This window comes from Paroedura picta, chromosome 1 (genome assembly GCF_049243985.1).
Source record: "Paroedura picta isolate Pp20150507F chromosome 1, Ppicta_v3.0, whole genome shotgun sequence".
In the NCBI taxonomy this organism is placed as follows: Eukaryota; Metazoa; Chordata; class Lepidosauria; order Squamata; family Gekkonidae; genus Paroedura; species Paroedura picta.
This window is the reverse complement of record NC_135369.1, coordinates 23,193,447-23,210,099: the sequence shown is the minus strand read 5'-3', so window position 1 is coordinate 23,210,099 and position 16,653 is coordinate 23,193,447. Positions and strand designations below refer to the sequence as shown.

At 49.9% G+C, this 16,653-nt stretch overlaps 1 protein-coding gene and 1 long non-coding RNA gene across 2 annotated transcripts in view; one reads left to right on the top strand and one right to left on the bottom strand.

The window, feature by feature from the left end:
- Positions 1-7,496, bottom strand: part of EHD1 (EH domain containing 1) — a 29,485-nt gene extending 21,989 nt beyond the window's left edge. The window contains exons 1-2 of the mRNA XM_077327531.1: positions 7,365-7,496; positions 4,678-5,098 (exon numbers count right to left, since the gene is read on the bottom strand). Coding sequence (XP_077183646.1) covers positions 4,678-5,098; positions 7,365-7,383 — 440 coding nt within the window. The 5' untranslated portion in view covers positions 7,384-7,496. The remainder of the gene's footprint in view (positions 1-4,677; positions 5,099-7,364) is intronic.
- A 548-nt stretch (positions 7,497-8,044) lies between these two features.
- On the top strand, positions 8,045-16,344 carry LOC143832721 (uncharacterized). The gene is made up of 3 exons (XR_013229377.1): positions 8,045-8,346; positions 11,664-11,728; positions 15,584-16,344. It is a non-coding gene; the product is annotated as an uncharacterized LOC143832721 (long non-coding RNA).
- The last annotated feature ends 309 nt before the right edge of the window (positions 16,345-16,653 follow it).

Sequence of the window (16,653 nt, the reverse complement as noted above, 5' to 3'; positions counted from 1 at the left end):
TTTCTTTTTTAAAACACTGCTTTGGAGGCAGCTGCCCCCACAGCACAAGGTTCGCCCTTATGTGACTCAAGGTTAAGTTGCAGCAGCCATTTTGTAGTTGGCTTCACCTCCTGGGGCAGACATTTTGTGGCTGTACCCACCATGCTGTGTAAATTCCAAAGGTGCCCACAGGCTTAAAGACACTGGGGACCCCTTGTCCAGCATACAGACTGCGCCAAAATGCAGAACCCTACTGGCTTCTCATCCCAGGAGACCCGTCTGTCTCAGTGTAAGCTCTGTTCCTCCTCAGACTGTGGTCTTTTCCTGACACTAAGCTGCAATATAGATTTTAAAAATCTTTTCCCTGCAACCTCTTGACTTTTTACACTTTTCAATCCCAGGGGCGTGACATGGGTCTTCTTAAGCATCTACTGGGTACTTTTTAAGGCACTCTAATAGCTTCCAGTGCTCACTTGGGAAAATGACTTTTGTGAATCCAAAGGTCAACCGACCAGCCCTTGGCACAGCTAGACCAGAGGTGCTGGCTGGGGACCACGAGCAGGGTTTTTTTTTCCAGAAAGAACAAGCTGTTTTGGGGTTTAATTCAGTTTGGAAGTCTGAAGCACTATCCAAAAGGGGAACACGGTTCCATGCCCTACCTTAGCAACGACATTTATTCAAAAGGAAGATCAAAGCTTTCTTCCCCATGTGGGCCATTAAGAAAACATGAGGTTCTTCCACCCATGGATGGAAGATTCATTAGATCAGAGAAAGTTTTCAAAAAGCTGAACCGAAAGGAAAAGTGGAGAATACATATTTCAATTAATAAATGTACACAGCTCTGTGGACTGGCATGTCAGATGTGAGGCTTGTCACGTCATGCACCTGTGCCTCTTAGTGACAGGTCAAAGGTCGCTGAGAAGTTAGGCATACCCGGCCCTTGGATCCACGCTCTGCCATGGAGGCTCGCAGGATGACCTTAGGCCTGTTACAATCTCTCAGCCCGGCCCGTCTCACAAAGCTGTGTCACGAGGATAAGGCGGGGAGAGAAGGATATGATAAAGCTTGCTTGGGGTCTCCATAAAGGAGAAAAGCAGAATTAAAACAAAGGAGATTTTCTTTAAAAATGTGCATGCACCTCAGGCTTAATCTTAAATAGGAATGGAAGAGTACCAACCACCCTTCAACATGACCAACTCTGCAGTATTTGCTTCTTCAAAGTGGGGCGCACCAGCTTACACCCCCAGGGAAGAGTTGGGGGTCACCTTCCTTTCATTTCACCAGATGAGATTCCCTTGCCGATGAGTGCAGAATGAACGCTAATTATTAAGAAGCCCTTAAGAGAGGTCACCACTTAATTCCAAGAATGCAAGCAATGTTATGAACTGTTGCTTTGCGTGAGTAACGGGCTCTAACTGAAACTTAATCCTGATAAGACAGAGGTTCCTGCTCTCCCCTATCTTGGATGGGGTTATGCCCCCCCTGAAAAGCAAAGTTTGCTTGGGAGTGCTATTCCACATAGCGGTCGCTTTAGAAATCCAGGCAGCTGCAGGGACTCAGAGAGTTTTTAGCCAGCTTTGGCTGGTGCATCCACTGTGTCCGTTTCTGGTCCAGTCTGACCTAGCCAAGGCAATCTGAGTTACATCTAGACTACTGCAATGCGCTCTACTTGAGGCTACCCTTGAAGAGTGTTCAGAAGCCAGTCACTGGGAGCATACATCTCCCATACTGCAGTGATTATACCGGCTACTGATTTACTCTCGAGACCAAATTCAAAGTGCTGCTTGTATCAGAAACAGAAGACCTTCCTTGGCATACAGCTGTTTTTGTCTTTTAAAGCCCTAAATGACTTTGGCCTGATGCATGACCGCCTTATGGTATATATTCCTGCCCAGGAATTAAAATAATGGGACCATTGATTTATTAAATTGTCTGGCAAGCACACAAGAGAGCCTTTTTAGTGGCAGCCCCACAATTAGAACAACCTCCCTACGGCTGTCACGGGTTCTATAATTATTATTTTTACATGGTGCGTTTTAATAAAATTATATTTATATTGTAAGCCACTCTGAATTCCACAAGAGAGAAGAGCAACTAAAGTTTTAAACAAATAGAATGTGCCCCTGCACACAGGAAACCCACATCAACAGCGTACTAAACTTTCCTAAAGAAGCACCAGCGATCCTTTGCCTCTGCAAGAACACAGTGTCAGCACGCTGCCTTCCTGTAGCTGCAGACCAATACTGTTACTTTTGCTCTGCACGTAGCAGGAAAAATGAATGCACCCCCACCCCCCTTCCCTAACTCGACCCTTCTGCCAGGGTTTACGCCCACTACAGCTGCGTAGCCCAGAAGCCCTGTGGACAAGCATTCTTGTGGGTGGAAGGGCTCAACTGCTCCCTTTCAGCTTTGGGGCACCCACCACAGCAATGGGCAGCTGTCTCAACAAAGACAGCATGGGCTCACTCGGTGGGAATTCCCCTGGAGACTTTAAGACGTGAGGCCTCCACAGTGTCCCTCCCACACCCCACTGAATACTGTGATCCAACAAGGAGGATTACGGTAAGCCAACTGGACAGCATATTTAGATCGCTAGGCAACCGAAGGTTAAGGAGAGGCAGTTTCACTGCCCCCTCCTTAGAGGTCGGAGGCGCACATTCCAGTGAAGCTAGCATTACAAAGACACCTGCAGATAATACATCAGACAACCCAGCATGAAACCCCCACAGCCTCAGCTTGTTCTTTATGCATGTATGCCTCGGTCAGGAGTGCTCAGATCTTGACCCTGCCCCAGAGGCAGCTAAATCCATTCGATTTCTGGATAATGGACAGAACCTACAAAGCCTTCCCCTATTTCTAAGAGGGTGTGTGTGTGTGGGGGGGTACACCTTAAAGGCATAAATCTGAAATCGTTCACCTGTAAACCCTGAAAATAACTGCTGGTGAGGGAAGCATGCCATAAGCCAAATCTGCCCCTTCAAATGCCTCAGGTGAAACATTCTACCCTTTTGCAAATGTTCTCCTACTTTTGAAGGAAGAATTTTAAACGGGCGACCCAAAAGCCTGTCAGGAGCTGAAAACGAGGTGTTTTGGGAGGCACATGATACCTTGAAGAGGGTAACAATAGGGTGGAGAGACGGACTCAGTACCAAAACCTTGGTCCACACAGTGTCTCCCAGATTCAAGAGTTCAGGACCGAGGATTTAAATGGAGGGAGGACACCAAAAGATGCAGCCCGTCTCTACTAGCTGGGCCACAGCAAGGGAGATGAAAAACTGCCAGGCCCCCCCCCCCGAATAAAATGAGAAGTTCCTCAGTCCCATAAGCATGTGTAGTCAACCTGTGGTCCTCCAGAGGTCCATGGACTACAATTCCCATGGCAGGGGCTCATGGGAATTGTAGTCCATGAACATCTGGAGGACCACAGGTTGACTACCCCTGCCATAAAGGTCACTGACCGGTGCAAGTCATTCTAACCCGAGGCAGAAAAAGCTACGTGGTTCCCCACACCCCAGCCAGGGCCCCCAAGGCAGGCTGCCTGGCAAGCCAAACCACTTTGAGATTCCTCTTGTCTCTGCTCGTCCTTCGGGCCTTGCTGGGAGAGGAGAGCAAAAGCAGAATCACAGCTAGCCAAACCTCCACACCCCTCTCCAACCCAGCAGACAAAGCAGCTGCATTTTGCGGGCATCTTTCTACTTGGGCATGGGGCTGCCAGGGGGCCAAGCCTTGGCAACTTCACCAGCCTTTCAAAGAGGGAAGACTGTCCCCCCCCCCACACACACACACACAAACAGGGCCTTTCCAGCCCAGGGGGCAGAACCATTTCCATCTTGGAGGTCTGCAGCTAAACTGGGGGAGCATGACGGGTTCTCCTCTCTTGTGCATTTCTGAGCACCACACCAGGCAACGACTGGGTAGCAACGTTGGTCAGAAGCAGCAGAATGGATTGACAGTCCAGTGGCACCTTTAGGTCCAACGCAGTTTTAGCCAAGGTAGGAGATCACGGAGGAAACCTGTGCGTGCACACATAAGCTCGTCCCTTGAATAAAAACGCGCTGGTCTTAAAGGTGCCCCCGGGCTCTACGTTTGTTCTACAAGGCAATGAGGATCTTGGACAGGACAGAACAAAAGCGGCCACGGGCAGGATGCAGAAAGAAAGGGGAGGGGACGCCTCTGGAGGGAGCGGCTCGGTTAGCCTGGAGCCACGTTGCCACCCGAGCGTCCGGCCCCGGCCCCGCGAGGCGAGAGATGCAGAGCCGTCTAGAAAGTTGCCGCCGCAGGTCACGAGCCGGGCAAAGACGGGGCGGGGCGCGAGGACTCCGGCGAACTTCTTCGCGGCTGCCGCCCGTGCAAAAACGCCCCGCCGGGTTCAGGACCCTCCCTACCCCCCCCCCCCGGCTGTCCTGGCGCGGCAAGGGCGGGATCCGCAGCCGGCCCATGGGTGGGTTAGGGCAAAAGAGGCAGGGGGGCCTGACAGAGACACTGCAGAGGAGCAATCCGAACGCCCCCGCCCCTCCACCCTGCAGCCACGCAAAGCTACTTCCCCCAGCTGGAAAGGGATTCTCCCATCGACCACAGCGCACTATACGTCCAGCACGAGTCCTAGTGCCCGGCGAGCCACTCGGGGCTCCTCCCGCAGCCCGCGAGGCATTCCCCGCACGACGAGAGCTCAGCTCAGCTCTGCGCGCGCCGTCCTACCTGTTCAGGAAGGCGTTGCCGAAGGCGTTGAGCTTGCGGAAGGGTCGCCGCGGGTCGACGACGAGCGCGTTGCCCGGGATGACGCCCTCGGTCTCCCCGCCCATGACGGCGATGAAGGAGTCGGTGGTGGGCTCGGGCCCGATGCGCATGCCGGGGAAGTCCTGCTCGAGCAGGTGGCGGATGAAGGTGGTCTTGCCGGTGCTGTACTGGCCCACCAGGAGCACCATGGGCTTGCTCTCCCAGTCGGCGGGCTCCAGCGCGGGCGAGTGGAAGTCGTGGAAGCGGTAGTACTCCTCGAGCGGCAGCAGCTTGCCGGCGTACAGCTGCTTCAGCCCCTCCGAGACGGTGCGGAACAGCTCGGGCTCCTTGCGCCGGCGCGCGTCGCGGCTCACCCAGCTGAACATGGCCGAGCCCAGGCCCACTGGCCGCGAGCGCGGGGGGGAAAGCGAGGCGTCAGAGGCGGCCCCGGGGGCAAGCCGCGCCGGCCGGGATCAGGCACACCGCGAACACCGCCCGCCCGCCGCAGCGCCCAGACGCCACGCGCCCGCCCCGGGCCCCTGATAAAACCTCCGCCCGACGGCCGCGCCCCTCGCTGCTGATTGGCCCCTTCTCCCACTGACACGCCCCTCCGCCCCTTCCCCACTCTTGCTTCCCTTCCCCCGGCGGCCATGACAGCTACCGGGGCAAAGGGGGATGCAGCCCGGTCTTGCTTAACGCCCATGGACGCGAGCCTGCGGAATAGGCGCGATTTCGACATGAGACGGTGCATCCGCCATCCGCCCTGCGCTTATTTGGGGGGATAGGACTTTTGTGGTGCTGAAGCACACCCAGCCACCCATATTCTTGCGGCACCAGAGGGCTCGGTTTTCCAGCCCCAGGCGTTATTTTGAGGCAGGGCTCAGCCTTGAAAAGTCAGAGACGTTTGTTTTAAGACATTTGTTCCCCAGGCCGATGGGGACGCCAAGTGGCTTATGACTTGGGTTGCCCCCTGCTGCATTTGATCCCTACAACTGTCCTGTGAAATTGGTCAGGGCAAACGTGATTGGCCCGAGATCCCCCAGGAAACTTCCATGGCGAGAGTGAAGATCTGAACTAGATCCTGCTCCAGGAGTGTAGCCACTAGGTCAGAGTGTGTGGAGTGCCTCTGAAGACAAGCCAAATGTTTTTTCCCCTGCCCCCACAACTACAGGGGAGCCATAGCCTATTTCCTGCAGGTATGTACCTGCCAAGCAGGTGTGGAGCCCAGCCCACTGCTCCACCGCAAGATCATACCAATGCAATTGGATGTTCCCGGTCATATGGATATTGAATAAGTCTCACAGAGGGCCAGTACAGGGTTCTGAACTGGTTTGATCTCTTGAGGGCCACCTTGGAATCCCCGCTCTGCCATGAAACTTAAATGGGTGCCCTTTGGCCAGTCACATGCTCTCAGCCTAACCTACCTCACAGGGTGGTTGTGAGGATGAAAGGAGGAGGGGAAGAATGATGCTGCAAGCCATTTTCAGTGTGGGAATGAACAAAACAAATAAATTAATCTCTCTTCAGTATCCCAAGGCTGGCTGGCTTTGTTGGATCATCAAGATCAGCAAAAGAAAGGGACTGCTCCAAGGTGTGTATTCCATCTCAACCCAAGAGGCAGCCCCAGGGTTAAAGGATTCACCAAAATCAGAGAGGGAGCATTGTGCTCAGATACTTTCCAGACTTCCTGCTAAGTCTGATGAAAGTACTCTCTCAACAATGACTACTAAACCCTGCCCTGAAGTCTATTATCTGACACCTTTTGTCCTAGCTTCCAAATACCTTTCCCAAACAGGGATTCCTCTACAAAAAAAAAAACAAAAACACCAGTGATGTAGGATTAGAATGTCAGACCAGGATGTCTAGATTTAAATCTGCCACAGAAGCACACCTGGTGTCCTGAACCTATCATAATCACTCAGACTAACCTACCTTATAAGGTGGTTGTAAGGATGGGGTGGACGGCAGGAGAGAGAAAGATGCAAAACTTTGGGTTCCAGTCAGGGAGAACAGTTGCTCAGTCTTTTATTACAATACCTCCCCACCTGGATGGCTTCATTTCTGTCTCCACTAAAACCACCCTGCAGAATGCTTCCTGGGTAGAGCAGCATTACTGCTAAGAAAAGACAATAACACTTCGGAACTGTTTCTTTCTTTTGCCAATCTTGACGATGCAGCCGATGCCTAATTATCACCATCCCCTGCAAGCCAGTCTTGGGATACTGAAGAGAAACATGACTGCACCTCTAGCTTGTAAAAGTAAACAGCCCTAATAAGGACAAGTCCAGGACAACAAGACTAGAGAGTCCTGGGCTTTCTGAGGCTCTGATTTCAGTTGGTATCAGGGAATGTGGTCATATCACTGGGGACAAGAACATTGGCACACAAGCACGAACAGTTCAGACCGTATTCTGTGGCCATCTTCTGACAGTGATAATAAAGAACAACATGCAGAGCCCCTTGGCTTCCAAATAACTCTTGGGCCTCAGCATGCTGTTGAGGAGTTCACTAAAAGGGGCTCATGGGAATTGTAGTCCATGGACATCTGGAGGGCCGCAGTTTGACTACCCCTGAACTAGAATAACATGCGTTCCCTTGGCCCTTTCTATTCATAAGTCCTTTTAATGACTCGTGTGTTCACCTGAGTGTTGGGCGTGCGATGGCCTTACCTGAACTCCCCTCGTCCATTTTGGCTTTGTTGTGTCCTCCTGACCCCTCCCTCAAGGTGTCACACCCAACCTGGACTTGGCAGTTTAACAGTTTGGTGGCTCTAGCTGGGCGGAACCCCTCTTTGTGAACTGGGCACCTTCATCACAGGTGATGTCAGCGGGTTCCACAATGGCTTCGCCGCAGCTGAGGAGGATCCCCTCCTTGCAGAAGAACTGCCCCAGCCATGGATGGGTCAGGCCAAAGGTATTTTCCACACAGCACCCTTGTCTCATTCAGCTCTTTGTTCTTCACAATGGAGAAATGTTTCCTCTAATTTTGCTTGTCAAGATTGTGGCCCTTAGCCATCAACTGACCCGTCTTGCATCAGTTTATACAAGTGGTTTTCTTTTTTTATTTTAAGAAGGGCCACAAGTGGGGGTCTCACAAGTGGCCTGCATGATGCCTGCCAAACATTATTACTTGTTCCTGCAGCTCCGTCCATCCATTGGTGCTTTAGAAAAAAGATGGGTTCCCTGCCCCAAAGAGCTTACAATTTAAACAGAGAAGACAGCAGAGAGAGGGGATGAAAGCGAGGGGAAAGAGAGGAAATATAAGGCCAGACTTCTTCAAGCAAAAGAACATGCGTGCACATTTCAATTTTTCTGCTTTCTTGGGGGACTTTCGGGAGGGGAGGGGAATTATGGCAAAGGCTTTGTGGAAAAGGTAGACTTTGAGGAGAGATTCCACAGCTGTGGTTGGGTGTTCTGAGAGGCAGTTCCAGAGATAAGGGGCAGCAAGGAAGACTGAGTAGCATTATTCAGAGCAGGAGACCTTTGAATGGCTGGAGAGGAGCAAAGGTCAGAAGAAGAATGTGTCGGCATATCAGTGGAAAGACAGGGGAATCACAGAGAGCTTTGAAGAAGAGATCCGAAACTGAAATCTGAGAGCAAACAAAAAGTCAGCATCGGGGACAGGAGGACTCCCAGCCGAACAACAACAGAGGTGAACCATTTTGTCATTTGTGTGGTGGGTAGACCGGACCAAGGAGAAAGTTGCTGTCGTTAGAGAGATTAGAATGGGAGGCCACTTAGGAAGAAGCAGAAGCAGAAGCAGGCAGTGGCAAACCAGTTCAGAATAGCTTTTGCCTTGAAAGCCTCATGCGCTGGCTGCAACTTGATGGCATTTTCCACCAGCAAAAGGGAGAAGAGGCGTGAACTGAGAAGAGGTTGAATGTGGGATGAGAACAACAGAAGAGAGTGAAAACTGTATCCGTTCCAGCAAGCAGACGGGGATGATGCCGGGAGATCTGAAAAGGATACCAAGAGGAGGACGCCTTTGGGGGAAGCTCAGTCCTGGATATACAGTGGAGGAGAGAGCAATGAGATATCCTGGCAGAAATAGTATTATTTATTTATTTCATTTATATGCTGCCCTTCTCTCTGACTCTGGGGAGCTCACAGGTATTAAAATACATGCATATGCATATTATTAAAAGATAGTGCAAGCAAGCACCGGATCATGTCTGACCCGGGGTGACACCTTTTAGCGTTTTCATGGCAGACTCAATACGGGGTGGTTTGCCAGTGCCTTCCCCAGTCATTACCGTTTACCCCCCAGCAAGCAAGCTGGGTACTCATTTTACCGACCTCGGAAGGATGGAAGGCTGAGTCAACCTTGAGCCGGCTGCTGGGATCGAACTCCCAGCTTCATGGGCAGAGCTTCAGGCAGCATGTCGGCTGCCTTACCACCCTGCGCCACAAGAGACCACTAAAATATAGTAGAATTCCAATAACATCATATAGTTATAATAATTTAAAATAAAATTAAAATGCATGGTGCCCATTTTACCTGAAATATTGTCTGTTTCTAGGGTTGCTGGGTGGCAGTATACATACAGACGGTGTAGATAGGTGGGTTTGGGTAGGAGGCCAGCCGTGGTTCACAGTAATCCTAACATCAGCCTTAGGCCTGGTGGAACAATGCTGTCTCACAAGCTCTGTGGAACATTTTAAGGTCCCACAGGACTCTGATCCCCTTAGGCAGAGTGTTCTGCCACGTCTGGAAAGGTCCTGGGCCCTGGTTGAAGCTTGTTTGGTCTCTTTAGGGCCATGGATCCTCAGTAGATTTTGGTTGTTGGACCTCCGCACTCTCAAGGGGGCCCCGCAGATGTGCTGTTCTACTCACAGTTACAATGGTCCTGGAATACTTGATAAGTGGTTGGTGGTGAAATGGAGGGAAGTAATTCTGATGGCCAGTGAGCCAGTTTTATTAGCCTACAGGGAATCCTAAAAGCCATGGGGCTGTGATTAAGTCACCAGGGAAAGAACAGCAAGGACACATCTCTGAGGGACCTCAGTGGACCGAGGAAGAGGCTGTCCCTCCAGGAATTAATTACCAGGAATAACTGAGGACTGTGTCATGGAAATCTGGGAAACAAAGGGAGAAAGCTATATAGCGAGGCATATGAGAAGGGGGATTTGAGGACAGAATGGTGAGCATCTTATGGCAAATCAGTCAACAACCTGGGTCTTCATATGAAATTCAAAAGCAACATTCCAGTCCTTGTGGGGAAATAGAGCGACATAATCAGGACTTGGCAACTGACTCTGCACAGCTATATGGGTGATTTCCACACTGGTTGCTTGCCCTGGCTTACATGCTACTGGGAAGCAGCATCTCCCCCCCCCCAATTGTGTTGTTCTTATGTACGTCCCAGGTTTTTCCCATCTTTCCTAACATTTCCCCAAACCTGCTATGCTGTGATATTTTTCTGAACCTTCTTTGCTGTGATATTTTTGGGAAAGAGTACAACAATGTCAGTTTAGTGGTCCATGGGAAAGTCCAGTTCTTTCATGGCCCCACGTACTTCAGTCCTGTTTTCCCTGCCTAGTTCCCCATTGCGGAAATTCCCTCCCATGCGCACACCATAAGAGGCTTTGAGTTTTTAAAAAATTGTAATTGATTTATTTGCATGTATGCATTTGCATTTATGTTCTGCTTCCCCACTGCCCAGTTGGGACTTGCCCAGGCTTAGAACATTGTTTTCTCTACTTCAACTATCTCACAACAACAACCCTACAAGGTGGGTCACATTGAGAGTTTGTGGTAGGCCCAAGTTTTGTGGTAGGCCCAAGCTCCCAGTGAGCTTCCATAGTGGATGGGGGGATTCAAACCGAAGTCTCCCAGGATTCTAGTCCGACAATGCTAGGCCAGCTTTCATGTGGTTAATTAGCAATTTCTAAAGCCCTAAAAAAGGCCCTGGGTGGTATGAAGGGACAGTGGCCACCAGAAGGAACTCTGTGTGTATGTGTGTGTGTGGAGGGGGAATCTGCCTTATGGAAGAACTATTTCCACTGCAGTGAATCAGAAAACCACAGAAAAAACATAGCCACATGGAAAACACCATAGAGATAGTTGTCAAAGACATGGTGACTCCGTGATTCTATTCTATGACGTTTAGGGCAGAGGTTCCCTGTAGACCCCTTTGAAATTCTGACATCGTATGATGGGGGATCCATAAAATAGCTACCACAAAATGGCTTCCGTAGGAGCTGGAGTCAGCAATAAAATGCTTCACAGCACTGGCATATGGTACCAATCAAATTTCCAGTAGCCAATCAGAAGCCTTGCTGAGCAAAAGCCCTACTTTAGTTATTTGTTATTAGTGATATTATTGTTATTGGTGTTATCACTGTGATTATTAATTGATTTAGTAATCAAACTTTATTATTTATTATGGTTTTTGTATTCTCTGTCAAACTCCCCGAGCCACAAGGGAAGGGCAATATAATTAATTAAATAAATAAAACACATTTTAATTTTATTTATTATTTAGATTTATAGGCTGCCTCTCAGGGTGGCATTCGATACTATACATAAAATCAATACATTTTCAAAAAAGCAGAATACAGCATCCTAGATAAAATTTGACCCCACCCTCTTCCTAAAATACACTTGGTGGTCACCAGAAAAGGTGTCAACAGGAGTAAGAATGCCAGCCTCAAGGTGGTACCTGGAGATCCCCTGAAATTATGTCTCCTCTCTAGGCTAGAGTAAATGGATGCTTTGGAGGGGGGACTCTACAGCATTGTACTCCACCAAGGTTCCTGTCCTCCCCTAATTTCATCACCAAATGAACAGGAGTTTCTCAGCCGGGATCTGGCCCCCCATCCCCCACTGATGGCCAGAGGGTATCCAGCAACCTTATTGGGGACCTTCTTCAGGGCTTCAGATCCCATTGATTCAAGTTTTCAGGAATTTCAGATTCAGTAGACAGGCTGCCCCTTCCTTTTGGGTGCTAACTCTCCATTTCTGGTCAGGTGTCAGGACTGAGCACTGGTGAACCCCGACTTGGTCTGGTCTGCTGATAAATCAGAATGAGAAGGTAAGATGGTAGCGGCAGAACAAGCTAGTTGCCAGCCTCCAGGGGGGGCCTGGAGATCTCTGAGAATTGACACCTATCTCCAGACTAGAGATTGGTTCCCCTGGAGAAAATGGCTACATGGCATTATGGTATCCCTTGTGGAAGTCCATCCCTTTCCCAAACCTCACCCTTCTCAGACTCCCCCCTCCCCCCCAAAAAAAAATCTGCAGGAATTTTCCAGCCCAGAGCTGGGAACCCTTGGACTGTACCACAGGCATGGGCTTTTATTTTCCAAAGCTCCCCTCCATTAATAATTTCTTTAAAGTAAAGAACATGTCAGACACTGAAAAGCCTACGATTGTTCCAGGTATTTGTTTTTTAATTGTGGGGAAATTTTTAAAATGGGGGAGCATTAAGAATCCAATGTTCCTCTCCATGGACATCTGGAGGGCCGCAGTTTGACTACCCCTGAACTAGAATAACATGCGCTCCCCTGGCCCTTTCTATTCGGTCGGAAGTGGTACAATTCATTTTACCATCTCAACATTTTACTGCCTCACAGCCACTAATTCCTTTATCAGAATCAACACCCCCCCCAAAAAAAAGAAAAGCTGTGGGCATAGCCCACTTTTGACTCATCTCAGGAGAATTCGGTGTCAGCTGGCTGAACGAAGTGTGGGGTTTAACACAGTTGACACCCTGCTTCCTTGTAAATACTTTTGCGCATCGAGAAGCTGGAATGGAGCCTGATGCACATGCTCAGGACAGTATTCTGTGGGCCAAAAAGATACAGTGCTGGGAGTTCCATGGGAAAGATTTCAAATGTTTTACGACGCTGGTGTGCAAAATCCTGTTCTGAGAAGGGATCCCACAGGAATGGAAAGATGGTGACGTCTTTGCTGTTTGGAAATGCAAGTTCCCTTGTGGTGCTCGGGGGGGGGGGGGCTGAGTGGTCAGGGTTTGCTACCGACCAGCCTCCTTTTCCCTGCCTGCCACTCTGGTCTCCCCCCCCCTCACCCTGCCTTAGCTGAGCCCAATTCTCACTTGGCTGCCCCTCCTATTTTTCCTTTTCTTTCCAAAGGCCACAAGCGAGGGATTCCAAAGTGCTGCGTCAGTTTTAAAGGGTGTTCTTTAAAAATGCCTCTAAAAATCAGAGCCAAGGGAAAGGGGAAAAACCTCTCCAAGAACAGGATGAGATTTTCCTCCCAAATAAGGGAGAGCAGCATCCCTTGCAGATCTTCTCCCAGAAGCCTCTCTGGTTTTAATATTTTCCACTGTGCTCAAGGAAAGGGTGGAGAACACCAAATAACTTGAGGAGACTGAAAAAGCAGTGTGTATTGTGAAGGGGAAAGCAAAATAGTCACCCACCCACCCATATACACGTAGGAGGCCAGAGCAGGATTTGCGCTGTAGACTCTTTCCTTCTCGCCATTTTTGTGGGGCTGAAAGGCCTCTGCATGCTGGAGAGACAAGACAGTACGGTGTAGTGGTTACAGCACCAGACTGTGAACTGATAACCTATGAGGTTTGATTCCCTGCTCTGCACACAAAGAGTTGTGGTGACAATTGAAGTAAACACACACACTTGGTTATGGTCTGTGAGCAGAGCGCTCAATACCTCAAGGGGCACTTCCTTTTATTGATCATCTTTAAGGTAAGCGGAGAAAGAAAACATAACCATGCATGCCTATATGATTTGACATTTAGCCTTATCTGATCAGTAATACATATAATGAGTTGCAAGCTCATGGAGTCCTCGAGAAGAGAGATTTCCATACGGGGATGGAATTTCTGGCCTGAGATGAAGGCCTCGGCTTGGGATAAGAGTCCTGGGCAGATCTAGCTTGTTTGCACCTGGGTCTCGGGTCTGTTCCCTAAGCTACGTAGCTTCCTGTAGCTTCCTGTTATCTATTATTCCTGTTATTATCTATTCAGTCTCCATGGATTCCTCATGTGATCGCAATTAGCTCCCTGTGATTAATCTAGGGCTGCCTTTCTCAACTTTTTTATCCTTGAGAAACCCACGAAACTTTCTTCAGGCTTTGAGAAACACCAGAAGTGGCACGATTGTGCAGAATATAGTTGGGATGCAGAGCTGTGTACAAGCCCACCCAAGGTCCCTTCCTTTCCTATCTCCTCCCAGGTCCAGGTGGGTCAACATGACCATATATCATGTTTCACAAATTTTAAAAATATATTAAAATATTAGGAAACCCTGGTTGAGAAAGCTTGCTCTGGGGGCTGAGGAAGAAGAAGAAGAAGAAGAAGAGTTGGTTCTTATATGCCGCTTTTCCCTACCCGAAGGAGGCTCAAAGCGGCTTACAGTCGCCTTCCCATTCCTCTCCCCACAACAAACACCCTGTGGGGTGGGTGAGGCTGAGAGAGCCCTGATATCACTGCTCGGTCAGAACAGCTTTATCAGTGCCGTGGCGAGCCCAAGGTCACCCAGCTGGCTGCATGTGGGGGAGCGCAGAATCGAACCCGGCATGCCAGATTAGAAGTCCACACTCCTAACCACTACACCAAACTGAAGAGGGAGAGTATATCTATTTTGTTGGAGGCAGTTTGTCTACAGATCCAAGGATCTGCAAAGTGAGAAGGTAGGAAGGTTTATGGGTCTTGTTAGGGAAATGCCTTTCTGGGGATTTTAGACACTTGGAAAAACACTTGCATCGACCTTCCTCTGTTGTGTGTGGGCAGGGTTGTCTGGCACTAATCTCTGCTGAGGACAAGGGAAAGAGACTGCAGCGGATCAGGCAGGGCAGGAGGTGCGTCAGCCACAGAGCCTGCTTAAATTCTGCTGAGCCATACAACAAAAGCTGCAACACATGAAGCTGCCTCAAACTGAACCACACCACCGGTATCTAAGTCAGCATTGTCTACTCAGACCAGAAGCAGTTCTCCAGGGTCTCAGACAGAGGTATTTTGACTCGATCCTTTTCCCTGGAGATACCGGGGATTGAACCTGGGACTTTTTACATGCTCAAGAGATGCTAGCCTGATTTTGTTGGATCTCAGAAGTTAAGCAGGCTTGTCTTGATTAGTATTTGGATGGGAGACCACTAAAGAAGGCCAGGGTCACTGTGCAGATGTAGGCAATGGCAAATCACCTCCAAACATTTCTTACCTTGAAAAACCCATGATAGGGTGGCCATAAATCAGCCGCAGTTTGACAGCACTTTTCACCAAGTGGATGCCCTACCATTGAGCCATGGCTCCACCACTGGGGGCTGAAGCAGAGGTGGCCAAATTGTGGCTCTCTGGATGTCCATGGACTACAATTCCCACAATTCCCTGCCATCAGGGGCTTGTGGGAATTGTATTCCATGGACATCCAGAGAGCCACAATTTGTCCACCCCTGCTCTAGAGCTTCCCCAGCATCCTATCCATCCAGCAAGCTCTTCTCAAAACATTTGGACTTGGGGAGACCCGGCAGTGCCTGCTCTATCCCTGTCAGGACCAGTTTTGTGTCTGAACCTAATCTGAGGGCTCCCTCAGAGGGCAAAGTCCCATAAAGAAAAGCCATCATGTCACTTCCCAATCCCAAATTATGGGAAACTATGCCTAGGCTTGAGAAAGGTTGGTGTCACCACAGACCGGCTTATTAGCAAGCTGGCTACCCATCGTTTTCATAACATCACTTTATCGAATAGCAGACATTGGTTCACAGGGTCTGCCTGGGGAATTCCACAAAGCCAAGCTAGAGGCTGATGTGTGCCTGCTCCATCTCTTTAAGAAAACCCACCTTCCCTCCAAAATAAACTAGGAAGAAGCCGGGCAGGGTGGAGTTTGATCGTGGTATTTAAGCCCTCAGTTGGGAGCCTGCAGTTACTGGTACAATAAACATTTCTTCATTGGTTCTTCTGTTTCTCTAGGCCGGTCCTTATAGCAAGTGGCAGCCAACAACCTGCTGTTCTTGATCTTCGCTTCCCACCTGCCCAGCAGCCAGCCCATGACATTACCCAGAGCCTTCAAGGGTGCATGCAAAGAATTAGGAAAATAATCACCCGCCTGCCAGCAGGCTGCCTTCCTTCAAATCTTTATCCCGTAGCCATGCAGTATCACAGACTCAGCTTGTCAAAAGAGAGTCAAAGGAGGTGTTTATTAGGAACAACGTCAGAAGGAGTCAAGGGGAATCAAAAGGATCAGGAGTCTTGTGTCGCCTTAAAGAGAAACCCAGCTTTATTCCAGCATGAATTTTGGGGGACTGGAGCCCCCTTTAGTGAGTGAGTCCTTACTATGCAGATGTTTTGTGCAGGAGATTTGTGATGTTCCTGTTGTTTTCAAATAGCCATGTTAAGGGGCCATGAATGAGCCTTACTCTCCACCACCTCCAACTGTCTGCGGATCCCTGGTCCCAGAGAAGTGCGTTGGACCTCAACCAGGGCCAGAGCCTTCTCAGTTCTGGCCCCCACCTGGTGGAATGAGCTCCCGGAGGAGATCAGGGCACTGCCCAAACTTCCACAATTCCGCAGGGCCTGCAGAAGGGAGCTCCTCCACCAGGCATTCGCTTGAGGCCGACCGACTCGGAACATCTGCTGGTCCATGACTGAACAATTTGATCTCCCCAGTGTTGTTGTTATTCATGTTGTCTTGTGATTGTTACCTGATAGATTGTTGTGATGTTCTATTGAAATCTGTATAATGTTATAGATCAGTGGTCCCCAACCTGCGGGTCGCGCGAAGGCCGTGGCGCCGGGCCGCGGCTCCCTCTCCCCGCCCCCCCCCGCAGTAAAAAACTTCCCAGGCTGCAAACTTGCAGCCCGGGAAGCTTCTTACTGTGGGAGGGCGGGGAGAGGGAATCAGGGCGGGGCCGCGCATCGTGCATGCGCGGCCCGTGCGGGCGCGGCCCGATGTGCGGGTGTGGTCCGCGCGGGCACGGCCCGATGCCCTGCCGGTCCCCAGCCTCAGAAAGGTTGGGGACCACTGTTATAGATTATTATAA